The 20,431-nt window shown below is 46.8% G+C and overlaps 1 protein-coding gene across 6 annotated transcripts in view; it reads left to right on the top strand.

Moving 5' to 3' along the window:
* The first annotated feature begins 537 nt into the window (after nt 1-537).
* The window catches only part of FUT10 (fucosyltransferase 10), a 114,857-nt gene continuing 94,963 nt past the window's right edge, over nt 538-20,431 (top strand). Inside the window, exons 1-2 of one of the 6 annotated variants that reach the window (XM_055295929.2) lie at nt 538-1,328; nt 16,382-16,735. In XM_055295929.2, the coding sequence (XP_055151904.2) occupies nt 16,655-16,735 (81 nt within the window). In that variant the 5' untranslated portion in view covers nt 538-1,328; nt 16,382-16,654. Of the gene's footprint in view, nt 1,329-16,024; nt 16,073-16,381; nt 16,736-20,431 lie in introns of those variants that run through there. The other 5 variants (XM_063611469.1, XR_010114137.1, XM_055295928.2 and 2 more) reach the window with 5 other exon arrangements.

Genomic DNA, 20,431 nt, shown 5'->3' with positions numbered 1-20,431 from the left:
ACAACACACCTTAGTTCGGGTAATGCATAAACAACAGAACTCCACTGCTCCCAGTCTGGATGCTGGGAAGTCCAAGATCAATACACTGGCAGATTCCTCATCTGTTAGCATCTGTGCCTCATACAAGGGACCCTCTATGTGTCCTCACGTGGCAGAAGCTCTCTCTGGTCTCTTTCATAAAGACACAGTACATTTGTTAATTTATAAAGACAATAAAGGCATGAAATTCACATATGAGGCCCGGCACGGTGGCTCACGCTTGTAATCCCAGCACTTTGGGAGGCCGAGGCGGGCGGATCACGAGGTCAGGAGATCGAGACCACGGTGAAATCCCGTCTCTACTAAAAATACAAAAAAATTAGCCGGGCGTAGTGGCGGACGCCTGTAGTCCCAGCTACTTGGAGAGGCTGAGGCAGGAGAATGGCGTGAACCTGGGAGGCGGAGCTTGCAGGGAGGCGGAGCTTGCAGTGAGCCGAGATTACGCCACTGCACTCCAGCCTGGGTGACAGAGCCAGACTCCGTCTCAAAAAAAAAAAAAAAAAAAAAAAGAAATTCACATATGAATTTGGGGCAGGGTACAAACATTCACACCATAGCAACCAGTACAATCTTTTCTTGAATAAATGACTTTGACCTTTTTTAATTAATTTATTTTATTTATTTTTGTAGACAGTCTTGCTCTGTTACCCAGGCTGGAGTGCAGTGGCTTGATCTCGGTTAACTGCAGCCTTTACCTCCTGGACTCAAGAGATCCTCCCACCTCAGCCTCCCAGTAGGTGGGACTACAGGCACGGGCCACCACACTCGGCTAATTTTTGTATTTTTTGTAGAGACAGGGTCCCGCTATGTTGCTCAGGCTGGTATCCAACTCCTGGGCTCAAGCGATGCGCCCGCCTCGGCCTCCCAAAGTGCTGGGATTACAGGTGTGAGCCGCTGCCACGCCTGGCCTGAATAGGTGACTTTGAATGCGCTCCAGTCCTAGTCCAGTTGGAGAAGCGGAAAGTTTCCCGTGTCTTGAAGAAGAGGGCCCCCGCAGCCTTCCCGAGAACTTTCCATAGGGCCGTGGCCTCAGGCGGACTGCGAACCAGGATCATCAGCAGGGGGCGGCCCAGTGTTCTTAGAACCCGGGTCCCACGAGCTTGTGAACAGGGCACGAGTGAAAACCCGGATCCAGGCTGGCTCCGCCGGAACACGCCCCGAGCTCGCCCGCGCGGCCGCCTCCGCCGCTCCTGATCGGCTGTCCGGGTCTTCCCGGCGCCCAGGCTGGGGCTCTAAGGGAGAAAGGAAGCGGCGCTGCGGTCCGCGGGGCGAACCCTTCTCCGCACGAGGTGAGTGCGAGCGGCGCATCTCATCTGGGCTCTGCGGTCGCTTGGTGGGGGTAGGGGCTTGATGCTGAGACACGGAAAGACGCTTTTCTGGTCCCACAGAAACTGGGACACTACCTCCGGGAGTCACAGCCTAAGGAAACTCCCTCTCTGTGCCGAGCAGGGGGTGCGTGTAAGAGACGGAATGGTGTGTGCAAAATAATCCAAGTCTGTTTTGGAGACTTAGTGGCGCATAGGCAGAGCCACTGCCTGAGCTTGAAGCCCGATCCACTAGGCGGGAGGCGGGTGCCGGGCTGGAGCCTCCGCTGGAGCCCGCAGGAGGAGCGCGGGGTCCCGGCACCTCCCCGCCTGCCCGGATCGGCCTCCTCCCCAGGCCCGCGGCCGTCCATTCCGGAACCTAATCTGCCTTTGCGGGGCGCGAATTGCCTTGTTCTCCCCCAGGTCTTCCCAGATAATCACTTGTTGCAGGAATGTTGTGTTGAAGTCGTAGCAGCTGTGACTTTCTAGTTGCAGAGAATACGGTGTATTTAATGGAGAAAATGCCCCAGGAAAGCACCGGCAACCGCAGGCCTGGGTTATCCCATTTGCAAGCCATGTGTTAGGTATATTGCACCCGATTAATACCCTCAGAACAGAGCTCATTTTTTGTAAGCTATAGAAATAATCTTGCTGTGATTTTATGACATTTTCTGGGGATCTTTTAATGATTCTTTAAAATAAAGCAAATGTCACACAAAATGACTTTTTCTAACACCACGGCCCCAACAGCCTGCCCCCTGCTCCCTGCTGCAGCTCCCTGCAATAATAGTTGGTTAGAGTGTTTTATGCATGAAATGACTTGGATTGTTAATTTAGTTTGTGGAATGCATCCAGCTCTGGCTGGCCACAGTTTTGAGTAAGGCAAGTTGGCTTTCGGGACTTTATTCCCTTCGTACATCCTTCTTTCCAATGAGACACCCAGGAAACTCACGATCAATCTTGGGCTTGTTAGTAAGGTCACACTACAACTGGGGCAGGGTTTCTCCCTGGTCTACCGTAGTCTCAAATGGAGGCCTTTCTCGCATTGAATAAGCAGCTCAGCTCTTTGAACGCTGAAGTTTCACTGCCTCCAATCTAGCAGCACCGTAGTCTCCGTTTTAAAACTTTGTTCTGAGTAAGGAGAAGCCAGAGGCGATTGGGTAGCCTCAGGTGATCATTCAGGTCTGTTCCAATTTTGAAATTGCTGTAATAACTCTTGCTCGCTTCCTGCTAGATGGCAGTGTGTAACAGTGAATTAAAAACACGATCTCAACTCTTACTGTGTTGTTATTGCTTGTCTTCTACAATAAGAAAAAAAGTAAGTTTTCAAGTTTTATCTTACAAAAAATATTTTTGAAAAATTCCAAACTATGGTTAAATTCGGGAAGTAAAAAAATATAGTTTGGAAAAACAATATTTTTTTAATTAATTTTTTTGCACACAAAAACAATAAACATTTTCTAAAAATACATACAAACAAAAAGATGCGTATCAAACATATTAGGAAGGTTGCACATGGGAAGTCGGGGAATAGAAATGGGGGGTGGGAGTTAAAATAAATGAGAGAGGGACTTTATATGGATCAGTGATAATAACTCAATCCTCTATTTGACAAAGAAGAGGGAGAAGGAAGAGGAAGAAAAAGAAAGTGGGATAAAGGATCAGAAAGGGAGGAAAATAGAAAAACTTAGAGTATGACTCCAGGGTAGACCTGTTTTGTTGTCATTGAGTTGGTTGGTTGGTTTGTCTGTTATATTTTTCATGTTTCGCCAAGTTGGCCAGACTGGTCTCGAACTCCTAGCCGGAAGTGATCAACCCGCCTCGCCCCCCAGAGTGCCGGGACCACAGGCGTGAGCCACCACGTCCAGCCCCCACATTGCTTCTGGCCTCCGTGGTAGACCTCCCAGACGGAGCGGCCGGGCAGAGGCGCCCCTCACTTCCCAGAAGATGGGTGGCTGGGCAGAGGCGCTCCTCACTTCCCAGGCGATGGGTGGCCGGGCAGAGGCCCTCCTCACTTCCCAGACGGGGCGGCTGGGCAGAGGTGCTCCTCACTTCCCAGACGGGGCGGCCGGGCAGAGGCGCTCCTCACTTCTTCCCGGACGGGGCGCCCGGGCAGAGGCGCTCCTCTCTTCTTCCCGGACGGGGCGCTCGGGCAGAGGCGCTCCTCACTTCTTCCCGGACGGGGCGGCCGGGCAGAGGCGCTCCTCACTTCTTCCCGGACGGGGCGGCCGGGCAGAGGCGCTCCTCACTTCTTCCCGGACGGGGCGGCCGGGCAGAGGCGCTCTTCACTTCTTCCCGGACGGGGCGGCCGGGCAGAGGCGCTCCTCACTTCCTCCCAGACGATGGGCGGCCGGGCAGAGGCGCTCCTCACTTCCCAGACGATGGGTGGTCGGGCAGAGGCGCTCCTCACTTCCCAGACGGGGTGGCCGGGCAGAGGCGCTCCTCACTTCCCAGACGATGGGTGGCCGGGCAGAGGCGCTCCTCACTTCCCAGACGATGGGTGGCCGGGCAGAGGCGCTCCTCACCTCCCAGACGATGGGTGGCCGGGCAGAGGCGCTCCTCACCTCCCAGACGATGGGTGGCCGGGCAGAGGCGCTCCTCACTTCCCAGACGGGGCGGCCGGGCAGAGGCGCTCCTCACTTCCCAGACGGGGTGGCCGGGCAGAGGCGCTCCTCACTTCCCAGACGATGGGTGGTCGGGCAGAGGCGCTCCTCACTTCCCAGACGGGGTGGCCGGGCAGAGGCGCTCCTCACTTCCCAGACGGTGGGTGGCCGGGCAGAGGCGCTCCCCACTTCCCAGACGGGGCGGCCGGGCAGAGGCGCTCCTCACTTCCCAGACAATGGGTGGCCGGGCAGAGACGCTCCCCACCTCCCAGACGGGGCGGCGGCCGGGCAGGGGCTGCAATCCCAGCACCCTGGTAGGCCAAGGCAGGCGGCTGGGAGGCGGAGGCTGCCGCGAGGCAAGACCACGCCACCGCACTCCAGCCCGGGCAACACCGAGTACCGGGTGAGCGAGACTCCGTCTGCAGTCCCAGTACCTCGGGAGGCTGAGGCGGGCAGAGCACTCGGCGTCAGGAGCTGGCGACCAGCGTGGCCAAGATGGCGAACGCGCGCCTGCAGCCAAAGGAGAAAAGGCAGGCAGCGGTGGCGCGCGCTGGCAGTCCCCGGCAGTCCGCGGCGCGGGTCGCAGCGAGCAGATTGCAGCCTGGGTCACAGCGGGAAAGGAAAGAAAGAAAGAAAGAAAGAAAGAAAAAGAAAGAAAGAAAGGAGGGAGGGAGGGAGGGAAGGAAGGAAGGAAGGAAGGAAGGAAGGAAGGAAGGAAGGAACTGGAAAAACAATATTATTTATATATGTACAAATGTTGTTCAGTAGGCAGACATTTCCAACCCATATTTAAATGCTTTAAACTTTGGAATGTAGGCCGGTCGGGCGCTGTGGCTCATGCCTGTAATCCCAGAACTTTGAGAGACCGAGGCGGGCGGATCATGAGGTTAGGAGTTCGAGACCAGCCTGGCCAATATGGTGAAACCCCGTCTCTACTAAAAATACAAAAATTAGCTGGGCGCATGTGGTGGCGTGTGCATGTAGTTTCAGCTACTCGGGAGGGTGAGACAGAAGAATCACTTGAACCTGGAAGGAGAAAGTTACAGTGAGCCAAGATCACGCCACTGCACTCCAGCCTGGGCAACAGAGCGAGACTCTGTCTCAAAACAGAACAACAACAACAACAAAAAAACAAAAACAAAAAAACCAACTTCGGAATGTAAAGAGTTGATTTCAGGTAGATATTCAATATCTATTTCAATTACCAGCATTCTACAATGAACATTTGTTACAGTGTTTCTGAACATGGGTTTTTGAAAATTTTTTAAAAGTTAAGTTTATCTTAAAATGTCTTTCAGATTTTTTCTTTGATAATGAAATTGGAGTTTTCAAAAGATTATACAGAATTACCAACAAGGAAAATGAAGATAAAGTAATCCTAAACCTGTTATATACAATTAAAAAGGCCAGGCGCGGTGGCTCACCCCGTCTCTACTAAAAAAAAAATACAAAAAATTAGCCGGGCGAGGTAGCGGGCGCCTGTGGTCCCAGCTACTCGGGAGGCTGAGGGAGGAGAATGGCGTGAACCCGGGAGGCGGAGCTTGCAGTGAGCCGAGATCGCGCCACTGCACTCCAGCCTGGGCGACAGAGCGAGACTCCGTCTCAAAAAAAAAAAAAAATTTCCGGAAATCTTACTTTGTGATGACTCAAGTTGTCTGGATTACTGTCTCTTGATTAATCTTTTATGGAGAGTTTTTACTCCTGGATATAATTTATGGGATGAGAGAGCTTAGTTTTGGGATGGAACCCAGAAGATCCTCAGGGATTTGTCTTTAGTCATGTGAAATATTAGCTACATTTTGTCAGTGTTACTGAACCAGCTCCTCATTCATGATTATATAAATGATAAAAGCAGGCGGGGCGCGGTGGCTCACGCTTGTAATCCCAGCACTTTGGGAGGCCGAGGCAGGCGGATCACGAGGTCAGGAGATCGAGACCACGGTGAAACCCCGTCTCTACTAAAAATACAAAAAATTAGCTGGGCGTGGTGGCGGGCGCCTGTAGTCCCAGCTACTCGGAGAGGCTGAGGCAGGAGAATGGCGTGAACCTGGGAGGCGGAGCTTGCAGTGAGCCGAGATTACGCCACTGCACTCCAGCCTGGGAGACAGAGCGAGACTCCGTCTCAAAAAAAAAAAAAAAAAAAAAAAAAAAAAAAAAAAAAAAAAAGCAGATCAGGGATTTTATTTGTTTCTTCTAGTCTGCAGTTATTCAATATTTATTAATTTATATTTTTTTCTAGAGATGAGGGATTTTAATTCAGGTATCCTCTAGGATGGGAAATTGCCACAAAGTAACCTATAAGCCCTACTTGGAGGAAGAATAGTTACTAATAGTTACTAATAAGACCTCATAGGAAAAACAAAGATGAAAAAGAATCCCTGCTCTTGAAGAATTGCCTTAGTTCTTACTGTGACACATAAACTTCATAATCTTGTGCTGCCACCCCACTTTTAATTTTTATTTATTTTTGAGACGGGGTCTAGCTCTGCCACCCAGGCTGGAGTGCAGTGGCACGATCACAGCTCACTGCAGCCTTGACCTCCAGGGCTCAAGGGATCCTCCTGCTCAGCCTCCTGGTAGCTGGGACTACAACTACAGGTGCACACCAGCATGCCCAGCTAACTTTTTTTTTTTTTTTTTTTTTTTGTAGAGATGGGTTCTTGCTGTGTTGCCTAGGCTGGTCTTGAACTCCTGGGCTCAAGTGATCCACCCACCTCGGCATCTCAAAGTGCTGAGATTACAGGCATGAGCCACGACACCAAGCTTTCCATTTTAAAAATCTGTGCTTCTTGCCGGGCGCCATGGCTCACACCTGTAATCCTAGCACTTTGGGAGGCTGAGGCAGGTGGATCACGAGGTCAGGAGGTCGAGACCATTCTGACCAACATCGTGAAACCCTGTCTCTACTAAAAATACAAAATTAGCTGGCACACACCTGTAATCCCAGCTACTCGGGAGGCCGAGGCAGGAGAATCGCCTGAACCCGGATGGTGGAGATTGTGGTGAGTGCCACTATACTCCAGCCTGGTGACAGAGTGAGACTCCATCTCAAAAAAAAAAAGTAAAAAATCTGTGTTTCTAATTGAGGCATTGTATCACTCTATCTGGCTCTCTGTCTTTCAGATTTGTTTTTAGTTTCTACATCAAATAGATCCACTGAATACTCATTCTTGTGAGTTTGTATTATTAACACTGCATAATTTAAGCACTTTAGTATATGTCTGGAATTTAAGGATTGAGGAATGACATTGCCTTCATTTCTGCAATAGAAGTGCAGAGGTGTTCTGGCTACACCTCCTTCCCCATTAATCACCAGTCTTGATTCACATGACTGCCAGTGTGCCTTTCTCCCTTACTGTTCTCTACTGGTCTCTCCTGAAATTTGTGCTAGTATGAAGAGGATGACTTTCCCACATAGAAATCTACAATCCAAAGCTTGCTTTATATAAAAATAAATGCTCAGCAAAACATGAAGTTCACTGAAAATGAGCGAGGAACACATTAAGACAAATTTTTGTTTTTGTTTTTGTTTTTGTTTTTGTTTGAGACAGAGTCTTGCTCTGTAGCCCAGGCTGGAGTGCAGTGGCACGATCTCGGCTCATTGCAAACTCCACCTCCCGGGTTCATGCCATTCTCCTGCCTCAGCCTCCCCAGTAGCTGGGACTATAGGCACGCACCACCACACCCAGCTAATTTTTGTATTTTTAGTAAAGATGGCGTTTTGCCATGTTGGCCAGGCTTGTCTCCAACTCCTGGCCTCAGGAAATCCACCCTCCTTGGCCTCCCAAAGTGCTGGGATTACAGGCATGCGCCACTGCATCCGGCCTCACATTGATAAATGGCACTTTACTGTGAATACTTTAAATTTGATAGTTAGATACATTTCTTCTAAAAACTTCCCATGGTATTACCTCTAGCTTATTAACCCAGTTGACTCCCAATTACCAGAACAGAAATGGGCAAAGGAGTCTTCCCGGAGCTCCCTGTTTTCTAAGCTAACAGTTTTATTTTTATCTTGAGGTCTTTGGGCAGCCATTTGAAGGATTTTAATCAGGAGAGATATCCAATCAGCACTCTAGGGACATCTCTTTATGGCTGCATGAAGAATGCAAAAGGGTCACCACTGGGAAGAACACCAGTTGTTGGGCCATTTGGAGTAATCAGGCAGAAATGAATGAGGAGTGTTGAGGTGTAGTTGAAAGGAGGTACTTAAAAGTGCCTGAAGAGCTGTCCAAAGGCTTTTAGGCATCTCCTCAGCCTATCACATCTCTTTCCCAGGACAGTCACCATTTAAGGGGCATTAGGAGATTTATATGTTATCAAGTGAAAACACCTTGGGAGAGTCAAACCTATTTGATACATTGCACTTTAGTGTGAATAGTTTAAATTTGATAATTAGATACATTTCTTCTAAAAACTCTCCGTGGTATTACCTCTAGCTTATTAACCCAATTGACTCCCCGATTAGCAGAAATGGGCAAAGCAGTCTTCCCAGAGCTCCCTGCCTTCTGCCTTGCCTCTCCTGCAAGTAGGGAGAGGTAGGAGGAGGAGGGGCACACAAACTACCAGGTTCTTCTTCTTTTTTTTTTTTTTTTTTTTTGAGACACAGTCTCATTCTGTCATCCAGGCTGGAGTAAAGTGGTGCAATCTCAGCTCACTGCATGCTCTGCCTCCCAGGTTCAAGGGATTCTCCTGCCTCAGTCTCCCCAGTAGCTGGGATTACAGGCGCCTGGCAACACACCTGGCTGATTTTTGTATTTTTAGTAGAGATGAGGTTTCACTGTGTTGTCCAGGCTGGTCTCAAACTCCTGACCTTAGGTGATCCACCCACCTTGGCCTCCCACAGTGTTGGGATTACAGGCATGAGCCACCGCACCCAGCCTCGCAAACTACCAGGTTCGGAAAGCTCAGAGTGTCACCTAAGGTTGGTTTCTCATTTTACAGTCAGACGTGCAGGAAAGAAATCATCCCTTGGTTCCATTTCTGAGACTGTTATACCTTCGACTGGCCCTAAGTGGCCAAAATTTGAAGCTGGCACCCTCAAGCTGCTAATTACCTGTAAGATACTCAGTCTCTCTTCTGTCCATCTTAATTCAAAATACAGTTGAAAATTTGGAATTATTTTAGGATGAAAGTGTTGCTGGTTTTGATGGCGTAGCACGTGCAAGAGTTGAGGTAGTCATACTCAGCTCCAAACCCCACTCTGTGCAGCAGATGGCTAACCCTGGTGGTGCACGCCAGCTGTGCAGTGCACTTTAGAAGCTCAGCTCCTAGGGGTAAGAGGATTGGTGAGTGAGAGTTCATTTCAGATGGTACCTGCCATGGTTGTCTGAATATACATATTGTTCTGTCCCAGGAAGGAGTATTCTAGGGCACCCTCTTGCAGGACTCTGAGATTCATCCTGTAGGCAATGACGGAATGAGAGCTTTTGTCTTGGAGTCTCATAATGTAAGTGCTTCAGTATGTGTCTGGAATTTAAGAATGGCGTCGCCTTCAGTTCTGTAATAGAAATGTGCTCTGGCCACACCTTGATTAATCGCTAGTCTTTTTTTTTTTTTTTTTTTTTTGAGACGGACTCTTGCTCTGTTGCCCAGGCTGGAGTGCAGTGGCGTGATCTTGGCTCACTACAACCTCCACCTCCCAGGTTCAAGTAATTCTCCTGCCTCAGCCTCCCGAGTAGCTGGGACTACAGGTGCATGCCACCATGCCTGGCTAATTTTTGTGTGGTTTTTTTTGAGAGTCTCACTCTGTAGCCCGGGCTGGAGTGCAGTGGTGTGATCTCAGCTCACTGCAACCTCCACGTCCTGGGTTCAAGCAATCCTTCCTGCCTCAGCCTCCTGAGTAGCTGGGATTACAGGAGCCTGCCACCACACCCGGCTAATTTTTGTATTTTTAGTAGAGACAGGGTTTCACCATATTGGTCGGGCTGGTCTAGAACTCCTGACCTCAGGTGACCCACCTGCCTTGGCCTCCCAAAGTGCTGGGATTACAGGTGTGAGCCACTATGCCCGGCCTAATCACCAGTCTTGATTGACATAGCTTCCAGTGTCCCTTTCTCCCTTACTGTTCTCTTTTGGTCTATTCTATTGAATTGGAGCCTGCTGTCCTTCATAGTGCTCTCTGCAAGTCTGTCTGTCCCACCAGTTGGAGGACCACTGACTTGATGTCAGGCTCCTGGGTAACTAATACCATATACAGTATTAGATTGACTATTATTGTTATAAATGTACCCTGAGGCCTGGATGATGGTTGCATGCTCTAAGTCAAAATACTACTATCTACCCTGGCTGGGCCCTGCCCTGCCCTGCCCTGCCCTTCTTTTCCCTTTCCTGCCCTGCCCTTCTTTTCTCTCCCCTTCCATTTTCCCCTCCCTTCCCCTTTCCCTTTCCTTTCGTTCTTTTGTTTTCTTTTTTGAGACAGTGTCTCACTCTGCTACCCAGGCTGGAGTACAGTGGCATAATCATGGCTCAGTGCAGCCTTGAACTCCTGGGCTCAAGTGATTCTCCTGCTTTAGCCTCCCAGGTAGCTGGGACCACAGACGTGCACCACCATGCCCCGCTAATTTTTAAATTAAAAGTTTTATTTTTGTACAGACGGAGTCTTGCTTTGTTGCCCAGGTTTGTCTTGAACCCCTGGGCTCAAGGGATCTTCCTGCCTCAGCCTCCCAGAACCACTGCACCTGGCTGGCTCTGTTCTTCAGTGGTAGTTATTTAACCATACGTTGGCCCCTGAGACCTACTACACTTCTGGCTTTGGGAAGATAGCCTAGGTTGAGATTCTTTAAATATAAGGGAATTCATAATCTTAAATTCTTCTGTCATAGTTCATAAAGCTATGCGAAGGTCCCAAAAAGGTCCTGTGATAGACCTGAGCTATGCAGTGGCTGTAAAAATATCCCAAACTCTGTCCTCATATTGTATCTTTTGTTTTCCTTTATTCCTGATTCTTTTTGTACTTTTCACAAGCTGTCACTATGTTCCTTCATTTGTTTGCTTTCCACACATTTTTGAGTCGAGTGAGCTGATATCTAGACTCACTGCTGTCTTTAAAAAATATGATCTTGTAACCATTAAAATCCTACAAGAAAACCTAGGCAATACCATTCAGGACATAGGCGTGGGCAAGGACTTCATGTCTAAAACACAAAAAGGAATGGCAACAAAAGCCAAAATTGACAAATGGGATCTAATTAAACTAAAGAGCTTCTGCACAGACAAAGAAACTACCTTCAGAGTGGACAGGCAACCTACAGAATGGGAGAAAATTTTTGCAACCTACTCATCTGACAAAGGGCTAATATCCAGAATCTACAATGAACTCAAACAAATTTACAAGAAAAAAACAAACAACCCCATCAAAAAGTGGGCAAAGGACATGAACAGACACTTCTCAAAAGAAGACATTTATGCAGCCAAAAAACACATGCAAAAATGCTCATCATCACTGGCCATCAGAGAAATGCAAATCAAAACCACAGTGAGATACCATCTCACACCAGTTAGAATGGCCATCATTAAAAAGTCAGGAAACAACAGGTGCTGGACAGGATGTGGAGAAATAGGAACATTTTTACACTGTTGGTGGGACTGTAAACTAGTTCAACCATTGTGGAAGTCAGTGTGGCGATTCCTCAGGGATCTAGAACTAGAAATACCATTTGACCCAGCCATCCCATTACTGGGTATATACCCAAAGGACTATAAATCATGCTGCTATAAAGACACACGCGCACGTATGTTTATTGCGGCACTATTCACAATAGCAAAGAATTGGAACCAACCCAAATGTCCAACAACGATAGACTGGATTAAGAAAATGTGGCACATATACATCATGGAATACTATGCAGCCATAAAAAATGATGAGTTCATGTCCTTTGTAGGGACATGGATGAAACTGGAAACCATCATTCTCAGTAAACTATCGCAAGGAGAAAAAACCAAACACCGCATGTTCTCACTCATGGGTGGGAATTGAACAATGAGAACACATGGACACAGGAAGGGGAACATCACACTCCAGGGACTGTTGTGGGGTGGGGGGAGGGGGGAGGGACAGCATTAGGAGATATACCTAATGCTAAATGACGAGTTAATGGGTGCAGCAAAACAACATGGCACATGGATACATATGTAACAAACCTGCACATTGTGCACATGTACCCTAAAACCTAAAGTATAATAATAATAAAAAAAAATATATGATCTTGTGGCCAGGTGCGGTGGCTGACACCTGTAATCCTAGCACTTTGGGAGGCCGAGGCAGGTGGATCATTTGAGGTGTTCAAGATAATTCAGGAGTTTGAGACCAGCCTGGCCAACATGGTGAAACCCTGTCTCTACTACAAATGGAAAAATTAGCTGAGTGTGGTGGCACGCGCTTGTAGTCCCAGCTACTCGGGAGGATGAGGCAGGAGGATCACTTGAACCCGGGAGGCGGAGGTTGCAGTGAGCCGAGATGGCGCCACTGCACTCCAGCCTGGGCAACAGAGCGAGACCCTGTCTCAACAACAAAAGCAACAACAACAACAACAACAACAACAACTCTCTCTCTCTATATATGTGTGTGTGTATGTGTGTGTGTGTGTGTGTATATATATATGTATATGATCTTGGGCAAATCTCTTAAACTTGAGGAGGCTCAGCTTCCTTGGAAACTGGGAATAATAACACCTACCTTGCCTATTTTTCAAAATGGTTATAAATAAGATTGAGTAGAGTGATATATCTAAACATTTTTTTGAAAACAATATAGTTTTATTCCCATTTAAGTAGGTGATATTATTTTACTACTGTAAATGTAATCTAGGTTACATTAATGATAACTGTAATAAATTGTTTCTGCACGTTAAATAAAAATTTGGTAATCTTTCTGTTATGCAAGGGAAAGAAATAGTGATAGTTAACATTTATTATTTACTATGAAGAAGCTGAGGCTTAGAAAGATTCAGTAACTTGTCTAAATTTATATTAAGTAATAGAACCAGGATTGGGACTCAAAGTGCTAGCTCCATATTGTATGTAGTTAATAGCTACAAGCATCTACTAAGTAGGAGCAAAGGTACTTTACAGGTTCTTATAGATTTTTATTCCTTTTTTCTCTGATATACCAGCTGACAACTGTACTACATATGTTTTCTGTGGTTTAGGCAGGTAACCTGTGAGTGTTGGTATTGTCTGGTGGTAATTTTACAGTATTTCTTTTTTTTAAATTATTTTTTATTTTTTGAGACCAGTCCTGGCTCTGTCACCTAAGCTAAGTGCAGTGGCACAATCACTGCTCACTGCAGCCTCAGTCTCCTGGGCTGAAGCAATCCTCCTGCCTCAGCCTCCCAAGTAGCTAGGGCTACAGACACTCACCACCATGCCTGGCTAATTTAGTTTTTGTAGAGATGGGGTCTTACTGTGTTGCCTAGGCTGGTCCTCCCACCATGGCCTCCCAAGCTGTTGGGATTACCTGCATGAGCCACTGTGTGCAGCCAAGGAATTTTATAGTATTAATGCTAAAAAATATAAAGGAATGTGTGCACTTCAGATCGTAATACTTGTCAAAGTTAGAGTATTGGGCAGGTTACTTTACTTCATTCAGATTTAGTTTTCTTATATTTGAAAATGAGAATGGAGTTGTTGGGAGGATTGAATGAGTGCCTGCCTGTGTGCTAAGTACTTAGGAAAGGCCTTGCCCGTGATAGGCTACTCAACAAATATTAGCAATCTCCTTTTCTCTGGCAAAGTGAGCATTTTTCCTTTTAACATTCCAGTTGATGGGGTAGCAATCTATTTTATATGCTTCATTTTCCACCTAAAGGGATAATAAATTAGAATAATATTTAAATATAAGGATAACAAACATTTATTGGGTATTTATTATGTGTCAGGGTCTGAAATAAGTGTTTTACCCATCATAGCTCATAAAATTCTCACAACTCCAATTAGGCCTCATGAGGATCTACTTTTGGAAAGTGAGTTATGGAGAGGCGAGGTTAAGCCAGCTGGGAAATTGGGATTTGAATCCTGGCAGGCTGACTCGAGACCTTCTCTTAGTCACTGGGTTTTGGGAATTTCATGGATGAAAGAAGAAAAATGCACTTTTGGTGATTTCTGAGTCCAAGTGTTATTTTGTGGTTGAAGGAAAAAAAATCATGGATTTAAAAGTAAGGCCAGGCACGGTGGCTCACACCTGTAATCCCAGCACTTTGGGAGGCTGAGGCAGGAGGATCACTTGAGCCCAGGAGTCCAAGACCAGCCTAGGCAACATGGTGAGACCTTGTCTCTACAAACAAACAAACAAAAATTAGCTGGATGTGGTGGCACACGCCATTAGTCCCAGCTACTCGGGAGGCTGAGGTGGGAGGATTGCTTGAGCCTGGGAGTTGGAGGCTACAGTGAGCCCTGATCACACTACTGCACTTCAGCCTGGGTGACAGAAAGAGACCCTGTCTCAAAAAAAAAGTAAATCAAGACTCATGAGAGGGGAGCCCACTTTTTTTTTTTTTTTTTTTTGAGATGGAGTCTGACTCTGTCACCCAGGCTGGAGCACAGTGGCACGACTTTGGCTCACTGCAACCTCCACCTCCCAGGTTCAAGTGATTCTCTGGCCTCAGCCTCCCGAGTAGCTGGGATTACAGGTGCCTGCCACCTTGCCCAGCTAATTTTTGTATTTTTAGTAGAGACGGGGTTTCACCATCTTGGCTAGGCTGGTCTTGAACTCCTCACCTTAAGTGATCCACCCGCTTCGGCCTCCCAAAGTGCTGGGATTACAGGTGTGAGCCACTGTGCACACCTGGGAGCATACCTTTAAGACTAAAGTTTTTAACCAGGATTCTATATTATTTTTTAGGTCTAATGATATCTAATTATATCTTTAACTCTGTATGCCGGGGCATGATGTAGGTCTGACTTAGACTCAGATCTGTGAAGTACTGTACAGCAGCACTGCCCTTCCTCTGGAAAGTTGACCCTTCCTCCACTCTGAGCTCCACAGTGCCATTTGCCCAGGACATTGAAGTTCATAGAATATCATAGGGATAAATGGCATTCTATGGGGGCATTTTTTCTTACCTTTTTTTTTTTTTTTTTGAGATAGGGTCTTGCTCTCTTGCCTACGCTAGAGTGCAGTGGTGCAATCATGGCTTACTGCAGCCTTGACCTCTTGGGCTCAAGCAATCCTCCTGCTTCAGCCTCCTTAGTAGCTGGGACTATAGGTGCACATCCCCATGCCCAGCTAATTTGTAATATTTTCTATGCAGACAGGGTTTCACTATGTTGCCCAGGCTGGTCTCAAACTCCTGGGCACAAGCCATCCTCCTACCTTGGCCTCCCAAAGTGCTGTGATTAAAGGTATGAGCCACTGTACCTGGCCCTCATTTAGTTCATTTTTACAACTTTTTTGAAAAGATCATTCATTTCAGATAGATGAAAATTTTATTTGGAAACTTCCAAAGAATAATATTGCTCCAACAGCCCACTGCTTTATTCACTTGCTGTAAAAGACAAATAAATCATATTCAGAATTCCTTATGCTGTGGCAAAAGTTGGTTTCCTTAGTGGGCATTGGGGGCCACATGATCATTATCCATTTTTGATTAAAGCCTGAATCTTTTATTTTCTTCCTAAATTTTATGGGAGTGGGTGGATAGTCCTGGTGATTTTTATTCCATTTCTAAACTCCTTTGAAACTTAGATAGAAGGGAATGACTTCATATAAAAGTCTTGGAATTCAGTCTTCTGATGGCAGAGAGCATTAAGTGGAAGCAGAATTTAAGATTTGGGATCTGGTTGTAGATTTGTCACTCTCCTCTGATGGGCTGTGTGGCCATGAGTAAGTCAATTCACCACTCTAGTTCCCTTCCCCTCCCCTCCCCTCCTCTCTCCCCCTCCCCTGCCCTCCATTCCCTCCCCTCCTCTCTCCCCTTTCCCTGGCCTCCACTCCCTCCCCTCCTCTCTCCCTCTCCCCTCCCCCCTCCCCTTCCCTCCCTTCCCCCCTCCCCTCCACTCCCCTCCCCTCCCCTTCCTTTCCTTTCTTTTCCTTTCCTTTCTCTGTTACCCAGGCTACTCACTGCAACCTCCGCCTCCCAGGTTCAAGTGATTCTCCTGCTGCAGCCTCCTGAATAGCTGTGACTACAGGTGCGTGCCACCACGCCCGACTAATTTTGGTATTTTTAGTAGAGACAGGGTTTTGCCATGTTGGCCAGACTGGTCTCAAACTCCTGACCTCAAATGATCCACCCGCCTTGGCCTCCCAAAGTGCTGGAATTACAGGAGTGAGCCATCGCACCCAGCCTTGATTTCCTTACTTATGAGTGAGGTACTAGGACTACATGATCTCAATGCTTCCTTTTAGTTTAAAATGTCTACGTTTTTTCATGATCACCCTCCTGCAAGACTACATTTATTAAATCTGCACTATGGCTAAAAGATGATTTTTTGTTGCAGAATTTTTTTGATGCCTTCTTATTTGGAGAAATCTCCAGCTGCTCTGATGATAGCCTAAGAAGACGGCATGCTGCTTCCTCTCGATGCCAAGCCAGGCCCTCTCACAACCTCGGATCTCAGTCCTTCATGGAGACCTGGTCCCAGCAGGAATGGCAGTGCAGGAAATTGGCGCCCAGATGGTTCTTCCATGTGAAGTTGTCTCGGGCTCTGGGCTGACGAGAGAACACCTGGTAACCAGGTTAGCCCTCTGTCAGTCACCCAGGGCAGGGCAGCATGGTACGGATTCAGAGGAGGAAGCTTTTGGCATCTTGCCTGTGCGTCACAGCCACCATCTTTCTGCTTGTCACACTCCAGGTACCAAGAATGTGGGTTGTGTAGTGTTGATAGCTGGGCCTTTGCCATGTCCCCCCACCCCTTATTTTCTCAAAACTCCAATTATTTCACTTTTTGCTGAATCAGGCGTGTTCAGGATCAGGGTTTTTTTTTTCTTTCTTTTTTTCTTTTTTAAGACACAGTACCACTCTGTTGCCCGAGCTGGAGTGCAGTGGTGCGATCTCTGCTCACTGCAACCTCTGCCTCCCGGGTTCAAGCAATTCTCATGCCTCAACCTCCCGAGTAGTTGGGATTACAGGCGCCCGCTACCACGCCCAGCTAAATTTTTTGTATTATTAATAGAGATGTGGTTTCACCATGTTGGCTGTGCTGGTCTCGAACTCCAGATCTCAAGAGATCTGCCTGCCTTGGCCTTCCAAAGTGCTAGTATTACAGGCGTGAGCCACTGTGCCTGGCCAGGATCAGAGGTTTTCTACTGGGAGGAAACTACCTCCCAGTATTCCTCCCAGTAAAAAACCTCTGGCAGGGAGACCCTTCCAATTCACCCCCTGCCCCCCCTTTTTTAAACAGGTGAAACTGAGGTTTAGTGAATGGACGTGTCAGGCAGAAACAAAGTCATTGAGATAGAAGGTGAGTTTGAGATTCTCGTAGGCTCCTGGTTGTAGAGAAACAGAAAGTGAAGCTCAGTCTGTCTTCCTGGGTTAAAATTGGATGGCTTCCTCAGAATCTCCTATTGTTATCACCTTTGAAAGACTGCGTTCTTAGAGAAGCAAGGACTATTCTGAGAACAAGATAGTCTGTATCTTGTAGTAAGTGTAGAACGTAGACATCTATATTATAAATAAATCTTGACATGTGCTTCTAGACCAAGGACTGTGTATGGATGAATGAACTGAAAGGTGTGCTTAGTTCTCCTACCTGTAATCCCTTAGTCAGTTATTCTGAACTTCATTCACGGATTTCTATTTATTTATTTATTATTTTTTGAGACAGGATCTCATTTTGTAGCCCAGGCTGTAGAGCAGTGGCACAGTCTCAGCTCACTGCAGCCTCCACCTCCCTGGGCTCAGGCAATCCTCCCACCTCAGCATCTCCAGTAGCTGGGACCACAGGCGTGTGCCATGGTGCCTGGCTAATTTTTTTTTTTTTTTTTTGAGGTGGAGTCTCACTTTGTCACCTAGGCTGGAGTGCAGTGGTGCGATCTTGGCTCACTACTACCTCTGCCTCCCAGGTTCAAGCGATTTCCTGCCTCAGCCTCCCAAGTAGCTGGGATTACAGGCTTCTGCCACCTAGCTAATTTTGCATTTTTAGTAGAAATGAGGTTTCACCATGTTGGCCAGGCTGGTCTTGAACTCCTGACCTCAAGTGATCCGCCTGCCTCGGCCTCCCAAAGTGCTGGGATTATAGGCGTGAGCCACCACAGCTGGCCTAATTTTGGTATTTTTTTTGTAGAGACGGGGTTTCACCACATTGACCAGGCTGGTCTTGAACTCCTGGGCTCCAGCAGTCTGCACACCTTGGCCTCACAAAATGCAGGGATTACAGGTGTGAGCCACCATTCCCAGCCCCTTCACTGATTTCAAATTGAAATAAAAATTGGACAGTGATAGTAAAAGTATAGATATCAGCTCAGATAGAATTTGCACGCATTCAGGTACCAGCCATCCATTTCAAAATCCACAAAACTTTTTTTTTTTTTTTGAGACAGTTTCACTCTTGTCACCCAGGCTAGAGTGCAGTGGCACGATCTTGGCTCACTGCAACCTCTACCTCCCAGGCTCAAGAAATCCTCCTAACGCAGGCTCCTGAGTAGCTGAGACTATAGGTGCGTACTACCACACGTGGCTAAGTTTTCTATTTTTTTGTAGAGATGGGGTTTCACCATGTTGCTCAGGCTGGTTTTGAACTCCTGAGCTCAAGCGATCTGCCTACCTGGCTTCTCAAAGCACTGAGATTGCAGGCGTGAGCCACTGCGCCTGGCTTCCACAGGACTTTTTTTTTTTAATGGAGTTTTGCTTTTGTTGCCCATGCTGGAGTGCAATGGAGTGATCTCCGCTCACGGAAACTTCCACCTCCTGGGTTCAAGCAATTCTCCTGCCTCAGCCTCCTGAGTAGCTGGGATTACAGGTGCCCGCCACCATGCCCAGCTAATTTATATATTTTTAGTAGAGACGGGGTTTTGCCATGTTGGCCAGGCTGGTCTCGAACCCCTGACCTCAGGTGATCCACCTGCCTTGTCCTCCCAAAGTGCTGGGATTACAGGCATGAGCCACCACGCCCAGTTCTCCACACAACCTTTAAAGGTTATTTGTGGATGTGAGTAGTTACAGTTGTGGGACTGGTAGAAGCTAAGGTATTCCTGGGCTTTTTCACTCTGCAGGATCTCCCTTCTGCGTAGGATTGAATGAGATAATGCTTATAAAAGCACTTTGGCAGACAATATGGTACTGTATTTCTACTGCTGCCTTCTGCCAGATTGGTATTCTGGTGAAAGGCAACATGTGCCTCTTTCCTTGTTTGTGCTGGAGTTGCTGCACAGAAGGCCTGACATTTTCAGCTTTCTGCTGCTTTCTGTGGGAAGTTTTTTTTGTTTTGTTTTTTGTTTTTTGAGACGGAGTCTTGCTCTGTTGCCAGGCTGAAGTGCAGTGGTGCGATCTGGGCTCACTGCAACCTCCGCCTCCTGGGTTCAAGCAATTCTCCTGCCTCAGCCTCCTGAGTAGCTGGGATTACAGGTGCCTGCCACCACGCCTGGCTAATTTTTTCTATTTTTAGTAGAGATAGGGTTTCACCGTGTTGGCCAGGGTGGTCTCGAACTCCTGACCTCAAGTGATTCACCCGCCTTAGCCTCCCAAACTGTTGGGATTACAGGCGTGAGCCACCGTGCCTAGCCTCCATTCCTGTTTTTAGGCAAATGAAATACTTTGCCATATGAGTAGGGTAAATAGAAAAAAATCATGTCATGGATCCTTTGTTAGTTTGCTAGCACTGTAACAAAATACTGCAGATGAAGTTGCTTGCTTCCACAACCAAAATTAATTTTTTTTTTACAGTTCCGGAGACTGGGAAGTCCAAGATCAAGGTGTCAGCAGGGTTCTTTCTTCTGTGGCCTCTCTCCTTGGCTTATAGATGGCTGTTTTCTCCCTGTGTCTTTACACTGCCTTCTCTCTGTAATTGTGTGTGTCAAAATTTCCCCTTTTTATAAGGACACCAGTACTACTGGATTAGGGCCCACCCATTGTAACTCAGTTACCTCTTTGAAGACCCTGTCTCCAAATATAGTCATGTTATAAGGTACTGGGAGTAAGGACTTCAACATATGAATTTTTTTGGGGTATACAATTTAGCTCATAGCAGATTCTATAACATAAATTATTTAATTAATATTAATCTAAACATGAAAATATTATAGTTACCTACACTTAAGCTAAAATATAGTTCTCTGGAGGAAAACTTAGACATTGTTTTCCATTCACATTTAACTATATTTTGTATAAACTGTCTGTAAATTCTTTGGGTATATATGTATATTTATTTTTTAATTTTACTTTTTAGTTGCATAAATAGGAACATATTTTGGAGTATTTTAAAGCAAATCTAGGACATAATAGCATTTCACGTGGGTATATGTTAATATGATTCTCTCACTTTGGAGCTAGGAACTTTGAAAAATATAATGTAACCATATTGCTACTATCACACCCAATAAAATTAACAATT

Source organism: Symphalangus syndactylus, chromosome 10 (assembly GCF_028878055.3).
Source record: "Symphalangus syndactylus isolate Jambi chromosome 10, NHGRI_mSymSyn1-v2.1_pri, whole genome shotgun sequence".
Taxonomy (NCBI): domain Eukaryota; kingdom Metazoa; phylum Chordata; class Mammalia; order Primates; family Hylobatidae; genus Symphalangus; species Symphalangus syndactylus.
The sequence above is the reverse complement of the archived record's forward strand: the minus strand, read 5'-3'. Positions and strand labels throughout refer to the sequence as shown.